The following is an 18,605-nucleotide window of genomic DNA, read 5'->3' on the forward strand; positions in this document are numbered from 1 at the left end:
AAAAGTAACTGCTTTCAAATGCTGGTAATTTGTTTTAGCAGGAATTGCAAGCTGGGAGCATCCTCTGTAAAAATATTTATTTTAAAATATTTTTCTTTTTATTTATTTTTGAATTATTTTATTAAAAAAAAGAATATAACCTCACAACAATCATATTTTACAGAAGAGGTTTATGATTGATGTCAAAATCATTTATATCACATCACATCCATTATATCTGGAAACTGTTCTAAATAACATATAATGAATAAATTGTTCAACTGTGATGGTTCCAAAAACTGAAAAACATTAAGACATCTGTTCCCTTGAATCTATCACTCTCTTTAGCAAAATAAACAAGCTTTTGCATTTTTGACTATTTTAGAAAATTACTTTTCAGTCTTCCATTTCTACCTGAAGTCCCCATTGTTCCTTGAACTGCAGGAGGTACATTTCTTGGTCCTCAGATGATTCACCAGATACATCTTTCTCATAGAGTCTGAGCAAAATTCCTTCTTCATCGGGATCATCACACTTGAATACTCCTTCACACCCATGATTTTCAAGAGTGGACAAAGTAGGAATATACAGTCTTCTACTGTGAGGATCCCAATCAACTAAAATGGTCTGCACCTCTTCTTTCTCTGTGAGGCCCTGTGTGATTTTTTCCAGCTGATGATAGGATGTCTGCCCAGATTTTTCAGTATCCAGGTGCATGAAGTCCATATGGGCCTCACCCTGCAATTCATCTGCTGCATCAACCACCTTCAAATTAAGTCCCTCTGTTTCCTGTCCCAAACAAAGGTCTGCTACCCTTATCTCTAGCTGGGGGGAATATGTCTGTCCTGTTTCCATATCAACCAAGTCCCCCAAAGCAATCTGTGGCACATCCTGTAGCTCCCTGCGGACAGAAAACTTCTCTTCTAGTTTCTGACCAGGACTGAAGTCTTCAGCCCTTACATCATGTTCGTACTCTACAACCCCTGAATTTTCATCTCTCCAAGTATTCTGTGTTCCAAACTGGCCATGAGATGCCCGGTTTCCAATTTGGTCCCCTTCCACTAAAGTATCTTCCTTGAGCGAAATCTCTTCACGTGAGATATCAAGCAAATATTTTGCTTTCAGCACTTGTATAGAAGGCAAATGCTTCCCTTCGGTGCCGTTGTAAACTGTGTTATTTTGAGCACTTTTCCCTTCCGATAGACGACTGGATTCCTTACAGTCACCTCCATGAACAGTGATAAGGTTGAGCACTATTTTTTCACTTGGTATGAAAACCTGTTCCTTGCATTTGTCAGTGCACTGCCACACCTGGAAAGTAAGAAGCATTTTGAGTGAAGTAGAATAAAAATAACCATCTTGCTGCTTCTTATACCATCTCATATTTTTAAAATATAAGGCTAGGTTAGTCTTTATTAGGAGGCTATTTCACCTTAGGGAAGAAGAAAGTTCATCATATAAACATTCATGAGTGTCAATATGCTCCCCTTTTTTTAATTCTATCTAAAGTAAAACTATATTATGACCAGTTCTAATATCCCTTTCCTCCCCTTTCCCATGTCAAAATAATGGTTGAATTCTGTCAAATATGGGTTTTGTTTCCAAACCAGCATAAACTCAAGACTTTGGAGAAAACATCAGTCTTTGTTCTTGGACCAAAGATTACCAAATCTATTCCACTCGTTTTAACCGGTGGAGAGAAAATGCAGTCACAACCAGTTCCCACAAGCAGTGTCAGGTAACATGTTAATGTATAACTTACAGAGAATAAAATAGTGCCGGATTTCCTTTCAGAAAGGGAGCTACACATCAGGTTGAAGCACAGTGTACAGAGCCTGTACTGCGCAGTCTGCCACAGGCTGCTTTTGTGATTCTGTGCAAAACCATCAAATTAAACAATAGGGATCTTTCTGAAACGAGTAAAATTTTTGACAGGAATCAACATTGTGTGAGCACTGGTAGAGTGAATAGGAGAAACAACCAGAAGAGGCATTTCAGTGCTTTCAAGCTTGAATGGAAGACTAAGACCACTAATGGATTACCAAGTAGTCTGAAAGGTCACACAGGTCAGAAGGTCTGGACCAAAACAAACGATTTATTCCCTGTCCCCCCAGGGTGCATGCATGGAACAGTCTGTATATTGGGAAAGCCAGGAGCTTCATTAAAATGCCAGGTCTATAGGTCTATATTCATTTGTTACCTTAACATTGACTGAATCCAGGGGTGGAGAAATAAAATTGAAGCTCTGTGATGGTCATTAAAACATGCAACGAACATAAAAAATATCCCAACATTCAAATTACATCTTTATTAGAGTAAAAAACTCCTGCAGTTAGGAGTTTAGTCTGCTACTCAGTGGGAATTTTTCACTAAGCAGCCCTTCATGCTCTTGGACTTTAAAGAGCTCTGTCCTGTTAGTTCCCCAAGAGACCAAACTATTTCCCCATACCATGACCTGCATCCCAGGAACAAAACATAAAGAATAAGACAGAGACAGACTTTTTACTAGGGCCTGTAGTGACAAGGCACAGTAGTTTTAAAATTAACTGGTCAGACTGAATATAAGGAATAAATTCTTTACTGTGAGTGTGATGAGGCACTGGAATAGGTCTCCCAAGAAGCTGTGGACACCCCGTTAAGTGCAAATGCTCAAAGTCAGGTTGGATGGAGTTTTAAGCAACCTGATCTAGCGGCAGATGTCCTTGCCCGTGTCAGAGTGGTTGAACTAGGTACCTTTGAAGGCCCCTACCAACCCAAACCACTCTGTGATTCCGCAGCTCTGAAATAAAACCAGTGCCTCGTGAAGTGCAGGAGGCGTTTCTGTGCACATCTGAACACGCTGCAGCAGTAACTGCTCCAATCCTTCTGAGCCCTTCTGAGATCACAGTTCCTCTGTGAAGATTTCTCCTGGCACCTCTGCACATCTCTAATCTTCTTCAGCAAGATCAGCATGTAGAAACCAACTCCCTTGCATCTCCCATCCCATGGTGTCACAAAGATTAGATTAACATTGAAGTCTTCATTCATTATTATAATTACATGTTTATTGTTGAGCAACTCGCTTAAAGATACCTGTGAGAAAGTTCTGTTGAGCTCATGAGCGGGAAACCAATAACGTTTCATAGACTTTACATGTTCTTTCTAAAAATCAACGAACTTTGCAGCACTAAGAAATTTCAGAACAATTTTTTGCAAAAAGCGTATTTGGTCTAAATAACAGAATGTGTTTGTTTATACATTTTTGGGTGTTAGGAAATGGTACAGTATTTAAAAGTATTCTTGAAATCCAGGTTAAATTATCTGTATGATGCACATGTGTTAAATCCTTCAAAAGTGGAAAAATCTGGTAATACCCAGTAATAGTCCAAGCTAACATCATGGTATTTCTGTACTGCTTGTCTTTCCTTCTTGTTTCTGAATTCAACAAATCAATAACTTTTTTTCAATTGACTTTACACAGTGCTTCATCTTAGATAAATTTATGGAGTTCTGACATCCTGACAGACCTTGCCTAGTGCACCTCAGGCCTTGCTTAGGGCAATGATTCTTCCCAAACCAACAGCTCTGTTCTGATCATTGCAAACTTGAGATATTACTCTGCTTTTCTGGCCTTTAATAACCCTTGATGTGGTTTCCTTCTCTTGATCTCAGTGACAATTAGAGCTTTTCTTTGGAGCTAGCCCCAGTTTCCTCCAAGCCTGCTTGGAACCCTGGAAAACACACATTGCCGCTGTGAGTGCCAAGGTCGGCAGAGACCTCCAGCAACAGAAGACACTTACCAGGTTTGTTGGATGTTTTTGTTTGTGGATGTGAATATACTTGTGCACACAATAGCATGCCACAGAAATAAAAAGGAGAGCCAGCATGGTAGGCATAATATATCCAAATGTAATTGTCATAGTCTCATCTTCTGTTTTATCTGTTAATAAAACAAAAGTTTTAATGTATGCAGACAGTAATATGTGCATTCACCACATTGCACTTTGGAGACAGAATGCAAATGGTTTAGATAAACAAGGAATTTGCAGGAAATAAAAAAAAAATATTTGAGCTACAGGACAATTATTGTTATTGTCTAAACGATAAATTAAAATTTAAAAAGAAGTAACAACATCTCCCTTAGGTTCTTCTGTTGTTAACTTCAGATTGACTCAGTTCTGCCACTCCCAAACTGCATTTGAGGAGAAAAATCATTCTCCATGCACTACAACTCAAAGAACGCAGATACTTTTCTTCAAAGTACTGATACACCTTCCAGTCAGTCCCAGCTATGCTTTATTAGAGGCAAAGTTTTTTCCATTGGTACAACTGCACAGAGAAGGGAGAAACCATGTTAATTATCACTCTCAAAATGGATACATAAAAACCACAGAAATTCAATCACCATGATTTTTTCTAACTTGCATCTTTTTTTTTTTAATTTGTCGCCTCACACATACCTTTCAGTGTAGTAATGCAATGTTCTTTGGAAAAGTCACTGTCCAAAAGTGGTGTGGTGACATGTATCTGTGCACTGACACAATAAGCTGTTCCAGGCTCTAACCAGGACACAACCAAGGTGTTGTTGCTGATGGAGAAGAACCACTAGAACACATCAAAAAATATTTTTCCACCCTTTAACTCCTGAGCCATAGAAAGGTTACAAGCATACACATTTTCTAGAAAGACTGATACTCTAAGAGCTGCCAGCTGCATCCTTTTTTTTTCCAAATGCAATCAACGTTCAAGTTACTTGTTAAGTCAACACCCTCTCTGATTATTTTCTCTTCCATCAAAGATTCTTGTACCACCACAGGATAATTTCGTGCTTCATATGAAGCAGGACCATTGGCCACCACTGGCCCACATTCTTGTGCTGATGTTGCAACAGAGCTAAAGCATCACTCCAGCCCTGTCCTGACACAAACTGATGGCAGGCACATGTTTATGGTTCCACAAAATATTTCAAACGGGGTTGTTTTGTAAAAGCTAAGAGCCTTAGGATAACAGGATTTATGTAGATCTTGGAGGCCAAAGTAAAGTAATTGCTATATTTCCTGTACCTTTGTGAAAAAACCTTCAACAAACCAGCCAAACAAAAAACCCCAGACAAACAAACATAACCAATCAAAACACCAAACCACTTTTGTCGACTGCACATTGGCTAATCTCAGCATTTCAAGAAGCACAGAGCACAGATTTAATAGGAGCAGCTGTACAGCCTCGTCAGAGCTTACCCGCTTCTTTGTTTTTTTGTTGAGGACAGACACGTTGTACTGTAGGCCAGGATACACCTGAAGCAAGGATATGGATTCTTCCTCAGGACTTCTCTTCCACTTCTCAGGCGCAGTCAAAATGATTGAAATAGATCTGTCAGTAGAAGATACACTTACCATGGGTGGATCTATTTTAGCTGGAAAAATGAACATGTACAAAAAGCAGTCAAATTCAGCAGAGGCATGCTGGTTTGACCAGTTTCATCACATTGACCATATTTCATTTTTGCAATGTTTGGGGGAGTCTAAGTAGAGCTTTGAAAACCTCATTTTTATTGATAGAAAATTACTTGATCAGATAACTAAGAGGATCTTTTCAATGAGAAAGTGAACACTGACTTGGAATTTTGCCAAGGAATTCCTGGGACTTTACAGGATAAACAACCTTGAAACTCAATTTAGTAAAACAGGCTGATTTACCAGTATGGTCTTAGATTATCTGACACAGATAAGAAATATTGGCCTCTAGGAATATGCTTACTGATTGGCTTAATAAAGCTTTTTCAAAATCAGAGTTATTTATACTGTGAATGTGCCACAGGTTTTATTTGCCTTGAGTAAGGCTTTACCATAGCATTATAAAGGATTCAGTATATACCAGACTATATACATATATATCTATATATCCAAATCCCAATTTTATTATTTCAATTACTTCTGTCAAAAGCAGAATAAAATAATAAACGTGAAACAACTGCAAAAAAAGTAACTTGATGCTAAAATTAAAATATCGTACACTGTGAAGGCACATGCAGTCTGAGCACACAGTATTAATCAAGGCCACTGAACATCTGGCTGTGTGCTTAGCTCTCCTTACTGTCTGTCAGAGGGTTGAATCGTGTGGTCTCCATCCAGTCAGAGCACCTCCCATTGAGGAATGCTTTAACACTTGCGTAATACTGTTCTTCGTAGTCAGAGGTCTCACTGGAGAGGTCACACCACGTTCTGTTTATATTCCTGCATTCTGGCTTTCTAATCCATTTGCCAACACCATATCTATATTGAAAAGAAAGAGAAAGGTGCTGTACAAAATCGGTTTCCATTACATTAGTCACCTCATAATGTAATTTTATCTGCTTTATTTTGGCGGATAAAACATTTTCCATGTTTAACAGAAATCTGAAATTTCAAGGAATCCCAGCTTCAGCTGAGATGAAGCACAAGACTTCCACAAGTTTTTAATGAAAAATAAATTAGAGTAGGCCCTATCCAGAAGAAGACAGATGAAATAACTGGGATGTTAGTGATACCAATCTAAGTCAAGCTTTGCCTGTGCAGACCAGCGATGTCTCAACTTCACTCTCCACAGCTTTAGTTTAAATTCTAAACACACGATAACAGAGACAAGATAACTATTTATATGGAATCAAAGAGTTCCGTCAGAATGGTCAGTCTGGACTCATACTCAGGTATGGACACAGATGATGCCCAGATGACTCCAGAATGAATGACAGGAGACTACTCATTCCTGCCCGATGCCTCATTTTCTAGTTTAAAAGAAAGACTCAACTGGAACACAATGAACTTCAAAACCCCTCTAGTTGAAAAAAGGCCATATATCTGCTACCAACAATGCCTCTGTACTGACCAGCTCTCATAAACTGGCAGAACAAACCAAGATTTCCTTGGAAAATTCCAGTTTGGATTTGCTCAGAAGCTCCTGCTCCCTAAATTCACATTAAGAATTCCCCCTTTGGCTGCTGACTAGTAAGGGCGTGTGGCAGCTCCTGCCTGACTGCCGGATCACTCCCCAGCATTTTCCAACTATCTCAAGGCCTTGCTCTCCTGTAGAGAGCACATGAGTGTTTTTGTGCTCAGTGTCAAAGATGGCCATACCGACGGCTACAGACTCTTCACGGACCAGCTGGCTCTTCAGAGTCAGTGCAGCCAGCTCTCTCTGAACATTTTACCTGTCAAACAACAGCCCTGGTTTCGGCCAAGGACAGGTTAATTTCTTCCAGTAGCAATGAGGGGGTGGAGCCTGGAGCTGTGTGCGCATGGCCAAAATCATCATGTTACTTGATACCACCTTTCATCATTGCCAGGAGAATGGGAAAGGGGCTCTCCATTCCAAGAGGAAAGGTGATCCTTTCCAGTGCAGGAAGTGCAGCAGATGGAGCAGTGTGGTAACACTGGTCCTGACCAGAGGGAGCAGTTTGGGTGGCACGGCTGCAGTTGGGTGAAGCTCTCTCTTTTGTACATTTTTATCGTTAATATTGCTCCTGTCACTGCTCATTGATTTATCTCGTCGCTGTTTCAAGTAAATTGTTCTTATCTCCATCTGTGATCTTTGCCTTTTGTGCTTCCAACTGGAGATGGAGGGGAAGCGAGTGGCACCATGTTTTTTCAGCAGAACTACTGAACTGGAGAACACAATTCCTAAACTAAGACAGTAATTACTGTTCACTCTGTAACATTCGATTGACATTCATTTTACTATTCTGAAAATGTTCCTAGACTGAGGGAAGTGAAAATATTAGAGGTAAAGACTGGGAGCATTACATAATCTGTGATGGCAGTGCTACATCTATTTAGAAGCCAAACTTCTATCACTGCCCTTCAGAATGATGCAGTGCTCTTCTCAGTGGGAATAAAGGAAATGCAGTCTGGTTCTCATGCAAATTCCTTGATACCCTACTAAGGTGCAGACCTTGACAACTTAAGGGCCTGATTCCAGCCACATTACTTGGGTTTGTACGATGCCTGGTAACATCAGTGTATTTTCTCCTAGAGAGGCTTGCCGGATCAGAAGAGATCTGGGGGAGTGGGTCTGCCAGGAAAGAGCAATGAAACACTGGGTATTATTAGTATTGATTGAATCATACAACTCCATGTCCATTTAAACACGTACAGAGGATGTATGTGGACAGATACCAGTCCACAGCACAGTTCTTCATCTTTCTCTCTCATTTTAGGAGGAATGCCTCTGAAAGCTTTCATAGTATTGTTTCCTACACTTCTTTTGTAGGAAAAACATCTCCTTACACATTTTTTTAACTTGGTGCCAGAAGCAGAAGTTAAAACCCGCACTTGCTTAAGTCTAACTCACTCTTTAGTTCTTCCTTTATATCAGCAATACCTTGCATGAAGTTGTGTTTTCTTTTTAAATTATTATTTAAAATTCTAAAATAAAAGTCAGTGGGAGATAAAATAAACAAGCAAACTTACACTGCATACTTCACCTTGTAGAGTACTCCATCACTTGTTCCTTCTGGTGCTGACCAGTGAAGGACATTCTTCATATTTATAGATTCAAAACGGACATTCCTGGGGTTGGGCAAAGAACAATACAACTCTCCTGAGAAAGAAAATAAGAAAGGAACAACAAGCACTAAGAATCAGCAAACACATACACTCCCAAAGTAACCAAAAGAGACAGCTATTTTTAAAAAGGCCATAAATCCTACTTTTTTAAGCATTCAAAGCATAATGTGGTTGGCCATGGAAAATCTATTTTTTAACAAGTGTCCCTACCTACTGCAGTCTCAAATTCCATCTTTACAAGTGTGTTTTTTCTCTAGCAAAAATGGCTTTGCCATTTATGACAGGTATGGAAAGGGACTGGAAGCTAAAACTAGAAAAACTTGGCCTAAAAGAAACACACATTTTTAAAATTTCAACTGTATTTCAATATCAGAAAAATTTAACACTGAAAATTTTTAAAATATCCTTAATACTTCACTAGAATCTTATTGTAGCTGAGTGGATCTTTAAAAGGCAAATGAGGCACTTTTTAAAAAGACACACAGAGTCTACTGCAAACACAGCTGTACAAACTGAAGTATGACTTTACTCTGGAGAATTGGATTGGATGATCACAACAGCCCCAGTGTCATTTGACCATCCCTTTTTTCCAGAAAGGAAAAAACTAACATCTACTGTAAGGTCACACATCTAACTTGCCCCAGCTCTTGAAATTAATAAATAGGGAAATTCGGGTATCTTAAGAACACAATTTCAAATCTTTCTAATACCCACTTCTAATCTAATAAATGTCATGAAGGTGGCCACATTGCTAAATAGCTTGCAAAATGAAGCCTGAGGGCCCAGGGGAAGAATCCCAAGTTCAAAGTTATGACTCAAGCCTCAGCTACTCCTGCCATGCTCTGGGGGGAGCAGCCCTGAGACCAGCCCTGAAGCTGTCGCTGCTGGGAAGGAGCTTCCCATTGCATGCAGCCACAAGAACATAATAGGGAAGAGAAAAAGTGACTCTGTGGTTTTTCCAGACTTTTCAAAACCCTTTAATCTCCTACTCCAGGAATGCAATTCGAGTTTTTGAGATAACTAAATGAGGCAAAGAAAGGGGGAAATAAAATGTATGAACACAAACAGTGGGAACCTGTTCAAATGAATAGCCCTTGAGCTGTTACTTCTGTAAGCAGGCCTTAGGGTATTTTTATAGCATATTTCACTATTGCTAGAGCAACAGTGTTCTTCCCCTTGTATACGTAACATATAGTTGCTTCTGTAAGCGGAAGTCATCACCATTTTCCTGATTATTGTGCAGACTTCTATCTGTCTTTGAGCCAAACGGTAAAAGCTTTTGTGTCTTCAACATATTTATTAAAACAATCTCCCTGCAATTCTATAGAGACCTATTACTTCAAACTGTCACAGTGCAAACTCTTGGTTTTCCAAGCCTCTGGCTGCTCCGGTATATGCATGCATCTGTATCTTCAGATCACAACCCTACTTATGGATGGTATTTCTAGTGTTGCTCTCTTTTATCTCCAGCACCTAGATGGTGTTCAGTGGCTTCAATTTTCTAGTCAGAGAACGAGTTTTGTCAGGTATAGTCCTTAGGGCAAGCTTATCTATTTACAAAAAGTAGAAAGTCCCATTTCTTTGACACCTGGATGCAGAAATGGCCCATGACAGTCAGCCTGTAAGAACTCAAACTATAGACCTTGGTTGTAGCAACATAAAAAAAGGCCCAGGATGCCAGGGGATATAAAAAAGCAGCAAAAGGGATTTTCCAGGAATTTGCCTTATTCTAACACTTGCTTTCAAGTGGGAGATACAGAGTCTAGAAAATCAAAGGTTTTCATTTCCTCAAAATAAATAACCTCTGCAACTGCTTTAAGTGAATCCAAATGTAAAGATGAAGCTGCCCAGGAGAGCTGAGAAAGTTGTTTGCCTGTACCTTTCCACATTTGTCCACCCTTATTTTAAAACATTTATGTTCCTCAAGCACATTTTGAAGTAGCAAGAGTCATGTATTTGGCTGTTACATTAAAATATTTTTCAACTAGTAACATGTGAAACTGGCTCTTTTTTTTTTTTTTTTTTTTTTTTTAAATTTCCCTCCTCCCAGTGTGGTTTCTGCTGTGGTAAATGAAGTTTCAAAACAGAAACACTGACTGCAGCAGAGGAGCCAGTCTCAGGTTGCAGAAGCCACAGATTGTATCTCTACAAGATCTAAAGCATTCCAACACTGCTGGTGTGCTCCCACCTACCCCCAGCTCAGTGAGATTTGGAAGGCAAAGGGACTGAGACCGTTAACTTTCCACGAGATGCAAAAACAGAGATTTGGGTTCTATTTCTGGTTTTGCTCCTTTACTGAAGTGCTCCTGCCCTTACAATAAATTGTGCAAGTTAGTTATACCACAATTCTGCACGTGTAAAACAAGAATAAAACTACCATACTCCCCTATGTCTTCAGGAAGAGTTAAGAATAAATTCCTTTATGTCTATTTGGTGATCAATAGTATCAGGATGTGTAGATAATAGATCATCCACAGAGCTTGAATGTTCCATGGTTATTAGTCAGGAAAGGATTCAAGTATATGCAACAGCTGCACATTTCAGTCTTTGGACTTGTCTTCAGTCTTTCAGTTTCTAGTCTTTAAACACATTACATCCAGTTATATTCTGATTTAGTTTTCATTTATGGAGATTAATGGCATGGGTGTCACATAGGGCTGGCCTAGGAGCAGAAATCAGTCACACATGTTGCTTTGCTAGTATTGCTGTATTCGGAAATGCTGCAAATCAAAACTTGAGTAATATCATTGTTTACATCTTTACGACTGACACCTGGACTGGAAATAAAAGTAATAATATCAGCTTGCAAACTTCACTGCCACAGGGAACAGCCAAGTCCTGATCTTAGAATAAGCTATAGTGAGACTCTCCAAAACAGATGTGACTTAGCCTGAAAACACCTTTGCATGTGAGTGAAAAACCCCATTGACGTCAGAGAGATTATTCCCATGAGTAAAAGTCAGTGTGGCAGGTGCTTCATCTTCTCTTTATGAAATCATCAGGTAGGTTTTAAAACCTGGTCAGTTTTAAACACATAGAGGCCCCTGCCAAGCACATGCCTTGCTCAAGTTAGTACTGCTCAAAGCTCAGTTCTGGTTATAACCATATCTATCTACACACATGCACAGACACATACATACAGACACAAGAATAAACACACAAAATTTCCATGTTACAACCACTATCCATGCAGTGCATCTGTGTTTTACCTGCTAGGAGGTTCCCCTGCCTGTCTTGGTGATGAACAGCTGTGCTTAATGTCAGCGCTACAGAACAAATACAGCTGCAACTACCCATGTCCTCTGGCTCTAAACAGACGTTTTGGGTTTGCACTTCAGCTGGGTAACCCAGCAGCTGCAAAGAATAAAAATATATAAATACAGAAAAGTTTAGATTATTTTTTCTGTGCAGTGGCAAAAATTTTGGGCTGGGGACAAGGCAGAGGACCCACTGAAAGCTGACCTATTGGTATCCAAGTGCCTCCTGTGTGACCACTGTTGTTTACTTTAGCCTTCATCTGCTGTATTTTACTGTGGCATGGCACAGAGGTGCAAACACCAAATTATCTAATCAAATACAGCAACAAAGAAGATCACAGAACCTTCTAGACAACTGTAAGATACAGTTTAAGACAGTGAGTGATGTTGAAAGCACTGAGATAGAAAGATGAACCTTACTGCAACAGTCTTGCTACCCACAGCAGTAAAAGCCAATAACTCCTCCCCTACAGTCATCTCAGAATTCAAAAGAGGAACAGCTTTTCTGACAATGGCAGAGACCTTGGCTTCAATTGTGGTCATATTTTCTTATACAAAAGTGGCCCTTGGGAGCACCTCTGATGGAAAGGAAATCTTCCTGCTGGGTACTGAATTTGTGGGCATCACTGCAGCTTGTGCCTCGGCATTTGCAGCTGCCACTTCAAGGCCACAGACTGAACCCCTCACACACCCCCCTCTCTTACACACCTCAGAGAGGGGACAGCCTTTCAAATAGGCTGAGTCCCCGATTTACCTTTTCCCACTGGTAGCTTAGAGCCACCAGTGAAGCATCAAGCAGTTAAGGATCAATCTAGGATACACTGCTTTCTGGTAATGAATGCTCTAAGCCACTGCTCTTTCTTTAGTCTTTCAGCTCAGCTTTGGATGATCCACCATATTCCTCTGACATTGTTTGCTCATTCTGTGCTGCTACTCTTCATTTCTGAGCCCTTTTTTTCCTCTCTTTTCTTCCCCCAGCTCATCTATTTTGATTGTTACGTTGTTCTCAGTGAAAAACAGTCCCTCAAACGCATGTCTAAGTATAACATAAAAATGGTCATACTCAGAGCAAATGTCCATTTAGCATCATGTTCAAGGTCTCTCACAAGCAGAGCGTTGGGGCTGTCTTTTCTGGACCATCTCCAGCTCCAGGCAAGTCAGCACTAGCCATGCAGGAATGCAAGGGAGTACACCAAGTGGTAAACAGGGAGACTGAGCCAAAATTTGAGATAATAAGTTACACAGAAGAAGGGAAACCCAGCAAAGTCAGGAGTACACTTTAGCCAACTTATTACTTATTCATCATCTCAGCAGCAATTTAAATGAATGAGTAAACTTCTTAAAAATTAAGTGATCCTGGAAGCTTTTCTCTGTGCAGCTTCTTTTTGACTCAAACTCAGCAGACCAAATAATGAGGATGAGAAGAAAGAGCAGGAGGAGGAGGAGGAGTGATATGTAGCATCCATTACAGCCCAGCTGCCTTTCTCCTGGTGGGTTGCTGGAACTCTGGTGCTGCTGGGTATGAAGTCAGGTTAGTGAAACCCTTTGACTTGAATGGCACTGGTGGGAACGTGGGGAGGAGCCCAGAGGTGATTTCCTGTTGAAGTCATAGCAGCGCTGAGAGCTAACCACAAAGCGCGCTCTTCGCTATCCCGCAAGAGGAGCCCACCACTCCCATCACAGCCTGTTCAGAGGGGCACAGGGGAAAGAAAGGCAGGGACAGAAAGGCAAACATGTGACTGCATGAAAACCAGCTGGTGGAGCAGATGGAAAAACTTGAGGGAAGAGGGGGAGAAAGGTGAGAGAAGGATGAGACTGAGGCGCGTGAGGTTTGTTTTTCAAGAAATGGGCAGGCTGCCACTGGAAACAGGTGAGCTTGAGGAGGTAATTTTGTCAGTGTGTGAGTGGAAATACAGCCTGAAGAATAGGAAATACAGAAGTGGAACTGAAGCTATGGCTCGCCCTGACAGGCCCTCCTCCTCCATGTGAAGCCTTGCCATTATTTATTCAAACCACGTCCTAACGTACAAAAAACACTTCTAAAGACAATATTGGTCAAAGGACATTTCAGACTCAGTCCAGAAATATCCAGCCTCAGAAAGGAGGAGAAAGTCTTCCTAGTTGATTGAAGGCTTGCTAGGAGACAGCTGGAAAGGACCATGGCATGTGACACTCATTCTTTTTTGTTAACTTTTATGAAATAAAATAAACAGTATTTTCTTCCCACTGTGTTGAAAGTTTCCAAGTACAAGAGTAGAGCTCCCACCACCTTCCCCAAGCCCTGTGGAAACACCTTTGCTTGATGCACTCCAGCAGGTGAAAGTTATTGTAGGTATGTTTCCTATTAGCTCTGACTGACAAATACTGGCCTGACACAAGCAAATAAGGTGAGTGGAAATTCGAGGTGGGCTTGTCCAAAATTAGTCACAGCCCTTTCAAGGTTTTCAGAGTTGTAATCTGACTGAGGTGTTTTGTGCTTCATGGTTTGGCTTGGTGTTTTTTTGTTGTTGTTTTTTTGGGTTTTTTTTGTTTTTTTTTTTTTTTGTTGTTGTTTTTTTTTGTTTTGTTTTGTTTTGTTTTTGTTTTTGTTTGTTTGTTTTTGTTTTTTGTTTTTAATTTAAATGGATAATCAGTAAGACTTCTTGGGGAGAACTCAATCAGAAGAAATCAATCTGTACAAGCCAAAACTATAAAACGAAACATAAACAGGAACTACACAAATGACCTGAGTTATCCTAACGACTTGCTTGTCTTGGAATTAAGACTATAAAGGTCACTAGACAGCAAGAGCCACGGAAAGGAATGGTTGTCAGCTACAGCGGTGAGCCTGAGTGCTTGCAAGGGGAACTGCAATGCATATCTAAGTTCTGGGCTTTAATCACAATACTCAGTGGTGTTGGATGTTACAGTGTACTCATAAAGCAACACCTCAGTTGGAAGTGCCTCTATGGAATAAACTGCCTCCTTTAACCACTTCCATCTCTAATTATCAGGCAATAAGAACTTGTCAAGTTGAGGAATCATACACAAAGCCAAGTGCTAGGGCTAGATCACAGTGTTGTCTAGAATAGTCTGGCATGAGATTGGAAGCTGGAGATGAGAAGTTAATGATAAGCCTTTCAGCTATGCCAGCATGACACTCCTTCATATACTGCAGTTCTCCTTATGCCAATATCCATTTTTACTTATTTCTATGTTACATTTACTCCTCTTTTCCACACAGTAGTGGAGAGCAAGGAAATACTGTACAAAAACACCAAGCTCAACTCCCCCATATACTTCCTCTCCTCTTACTGAAGCTTTATGCTTTCTCTGGTAAACACACGGATTATCACCAACACACATGTATTTCAATCCTGACAAGTATATAGACATATAATAGGTTATACAAAATACTATATGCACAAAATTTTCAAGCTGATAGTTCAAAAAAATCAGTCTATTTTAATTTTTTCCCCACTGTTTTTCCTATCTCTAGCCTTTTATTAAGTATTTCCCAGAATAACATCAAAAGAGATGTTTTGTATGTTCCAGTAGTTCTAGTAACTGTGAAAGAAAACATATCAAAATTTGCTTAAAGGGAGGCCTGAAGCTGCTTCTCAAACTATTGTTTATTAGTAAAAATACGACAAAGTGGAATATGAAAGGCATAAATTAAATCAGGTGTGTCAATGCAGAACAAGCAACTTACACTGTTAGTAGAAAACATTACAAAGGGGAAGCTGTCAAAGTTGCAACACATGAAATGTAGTTGATACAGCCACATATCACCTCCAGTGGGATCTAAGGCTGGATGTATGCTAGCAAGGATTTCAAACCAGCATAAACTGGTCTGTTAGATTAAAATGTTTATACTGAGAAAACCTTGTCTAAATAATATGCATTTCAGGGTTTTGCATTTTAACATTGGATGAGCTGTACTTGCACTACATAAACTGATGAAGCACATCTTCAAGGGCAACTTCATCCAGAAGAAATCAAGTTCCAAGACTGTGTCACGATACAGACAAAAACATAATAAGAGAAATTACTGAGATTTGCTTCAAAATCACATATTTTACCTGAATGAAAATAGTAAAATATGCCTTAAATAAATCAAAATGCTTTTATTTTTGCAGTACAGCTTTCAGGCTCATTTCCCTTTCCTCAGAACAAGGATACACTGTAGTAGCCAGTGTATTCCTTCTACTGTATGGATCTACAAGAGAGAGAGGGGACTCTATAGGCCAAGGATTTCAAGGTTTCTCTAACTGCAGAGGAATGTGGTTAGGGAAACCTCCCATAAAAGCAAGCAGGAGGATTTAAGATGAAGCTTGGTAAAGTTAGTAGACTAGTATTCTACCACTCAGAAAATTCGGGCTGTTCCTTCATATCCTTATTATGTTCCTCAGAAAAATTGCTGAAGTATCCCATCTGGTAAAGAGGAACATGCTTGAACTTGCTTGAACGTTTCTTGATTCCATTGATTAAAAAAATATTTTTTCATTTTATTTAGATTTTTCTGCACTTTTAATTTGTTCTACAGTGCTGTTTTGTAAATGTGTGAGTGAAACCAATTAAAAAAAATCCCAGTTGCAGAAACAAGTGATATTTTTATCCTTGCTCAGCTACTCTGTTAGATACAGTTCACAGACCGCAGGGCCTGAAAACAGAATGCAGTTAGAGACTGCTGGAACAGTAGATGTAATCCAGTAAGGGTAAAATCATGCCCACTAACACATCACAGTAAAAACAAAAAGTGTTTTGTGAAGGTCAAGCTATAATTTACATTTAAATGCTGCTGCTGAGGAGTTCAGAAAGTTACTTGACAAGAGATCCTGAGGAGACGGGAACAGGACAGATCCCGTAAGATGTAAGAATCTGAGTCTGCAAAGTCCTGCTGTAAAACTGCTTTATGTGGCACTTGTGTCCTGGTTTCTTCTATCACTTCACCTCAGAGAAAGCACATGAGCACTGCTAGGACAGCTCTACACTTCATATAATTTCTTCAGATATTAGCAAAATACTGCTCGGATTAATTAAACCAACATTTACAGTCTGACACTGAAAAAGATGAAAATGGAAGCTCTAAGCCTTCAGAGCACAGCTCTCCCGTCCATGCTGGTCATGCTGATGGTCAACAAAAGCCTGAAATCATGTCCAGCTAAAACCTCAGGAATGTGCAAACAGATTCCCTTCTGCCTTGAACAACCACTAGACAAAAACAGCATAACCCCCTTCACATTTTTCTAAACTTTCTTTGGAATCAAAACCAGTAGTAAACACATTTAAAACTTTTTTTTTTTTTTTTAAAGGGTAACTGAATGCCAGTTGTATAGATTTTCCACAACACTTTTACCAATGGCCATCGGACATAAGAAAAACATTACGTGGTTGGTTATTTAAAAAGAAGCTGGCATTGGTACCTCTGAAAGCAACTCAGAATCACTGATGCATATCGGATTAGTTTGTCAAAAGTGTTAACTGGGACACAAGTACTTAGTGGTACTCAAAGGCATTCAGAGTATGAAGAACTCTTCTCACTACCTTCCAGCGCTCACCAGATCAGAAAGTTTTGCTGTGGAGTTAAATGGGAGCAGACTCTGTTCTCATGCATTGAGTTTTGGAGGCTATACTTGCAGCAGAGAACAAAAGCACAAAGGCAGAGCAGGTTTCTTAGAAGATCTGCTAATCCCTCCGATGCCTTGCTCCATTTTCTAACAGGATATATATATATATATGTATGTATGTATGTATGTATGTATGTATGTATGTATATAATGTATGATTTTAACAGCAGCAGGGGTCTCCTCCCTGCACACACATTCCAGGCTATAGTTTATAAGCTCATTCCCACTGGGTAACATTCTTGTCCGTGCCGAGACAGTTGGCTCTTTGAGCTCCTTGAGCTGCTCCCACAGCCCACTCCAGCTACCACCTTTTTTGCTCCCTGTGTCTCTCGAGCTTGGATGTGTGGCTGCCACCATGTGATACAGTCAACAGGTGGGAGAAGGGACTTGGAGCTACTCAGGACACTGACCCACAAGCTGAGTATCTCTGCCAAAACCTCACGCTGACTTTTGTTTTAATCTAGCTCTTGAATGCTCAGTTAGACTCCTGAGGGTGGTGCCTGTCAGACAGAAAGAAACCTGCAACCACCAAAGGTATTTGGGGAATTACCCAAACGGGTGCACTAAGAACTATCGCAAGAGTACGCTATCAACTTAGAGCCGACAGCAAAATCAATACAGAGTTTCACAAACCCAATTCCAGCTTAATTACAGAGAGAAGAAAAAGATGAAGCGACATTAGAGAAATACCTAGCCCTCCTCCTCCAGCCCAAAGCACGGACAGCAAACGCACGGCCGTCTCGGGCGGACGGCGCGGAGCCCCGGAGCCTTGCTCCAGCTCGGCGCGGAGTCGCGGCTCGCACCGCCAGCCGGGGCAGGGATGCGCGTCCCCACCGCCACAGGCGGGGGCAGCGCGGGCACCCACCTGTGCGCGCCGCGGGGCTCGGCAGCAGCGGCAGCAGCGACAGCGACAGCACCAGCAGCCCGGCGCCCATCGGGGCCGCATCTCCCGGCCCGGGGGAGCCCCGCGGGAGCGGGAGCGGCCGGGCAGGGCGGCGCAGGGCCGGAGGTGGGAGGAGGAGGAGCCGGGCGGGCGGTGCCGCTCCCGCGGGGCCGTGCGGACGGGCGGGGGGAGCGGCGAGACCCGGCCAGCGCCCGGTGGCGCTGCCGCGGCCCCGGCGTCCCGCCCTGACACCGCCTGCAAGCTGCGGGGTGATTTCTGCTGCACCCCTCAGTGCTTTCACTGATGAGTAACTCTCCCTCGAAACCACCGTAACCCTTGAGTGGGATGCTCTTGCACG

General features: G+C 41.0%; 1 protein-coding gene across 10 annotated transcripts; it reads right to left on the bottom strand.

The window, feature by feature from the left end:
- Positions 1-202: 202 nt before the first annotated feature.
- IL20RA (interleukin 20 receptor subunit alpha) lies at positions 203-18,314 on the bottom strand. Of its 10 annotated transcripts, XM_040059284.2 has the most exons (8): positions 18,230-18,308; positions 8,403-8,532; positions 6,052-6,230; positions 5,352-5,371; positions 5,196-5,252; positions 4,419-4,563; positions 3,759-3,898; positions 203-1,290 (listed from the first exon to the last, which is right to left on the bottom strand). In XM_040059284.2, exons 1-8 carry the CDS (start codon positions 18,297-18,299, stop codon positions 376-378), a joined length of 1,656 nt encoding a protein of 551 aa, XP_039915218.1. In that variant the 5' UTR covers positions 18,300-18,308; the 3' UTR covers positions 203-375. The 10 variants fall into 10 exon arrangements, with proteins under 10 accessions (XP_039915218.1, XP_039915224.1, XP_039915217.1 ...); XM_040059290.2 differs by having other exon boundaries at positions 5,196-5,371; positions 8,417-8,532; positions 18,230-18,314; XM_040059283.2 differs by having other exon boundaries at positions 5,196-5,371.
- Between the last annotated feature and the right edge of the window lie 291 nt (positions 18,315-18,605).

The sequence above is a fragment of the Hirundo rustica genome, chromosome 3, assembly GCF_015227805.2.
Source record: "Hirundo rustica isolate bHirRus1 chromosome 3, bHirRus1.pri.v3, whole genome shotgun sequence".
Taxonomy (NCBI): Eukaryota; Metazoa; Chordata; class Aves; order Passeriformes; family Hirundinidae; genus Hirundo; species Hirundo rustica.

What these genes read in the sequence shown, in the direction of transcription:
- IL20RA (XM_040059283.2), bottom strand. Translation starts at nt 18,299, where the DNA reads ATGGGCGCCGGGCTGCTGGTGCTGTCGCTGTCGCTGCTGCCGCTGCTG. An exon ending in ATTCAACCCTCTGACAGACA is followed by an intron (nt 5,372 to 6,051) that starts GTAAGGAGAGCT and finishes TCATTTTTCCAG; the next exon opens with CTAAAATAGATCCACCCATG. An exon ending in TTGCATTACTACACTGAAAG is followed by an intron (nt 3,899 to 4,418) that starts GTATGTGTGAGG and finishes TTTTATTAACAG; the next exon opens with ATAAAACAGAAGATGAGACT.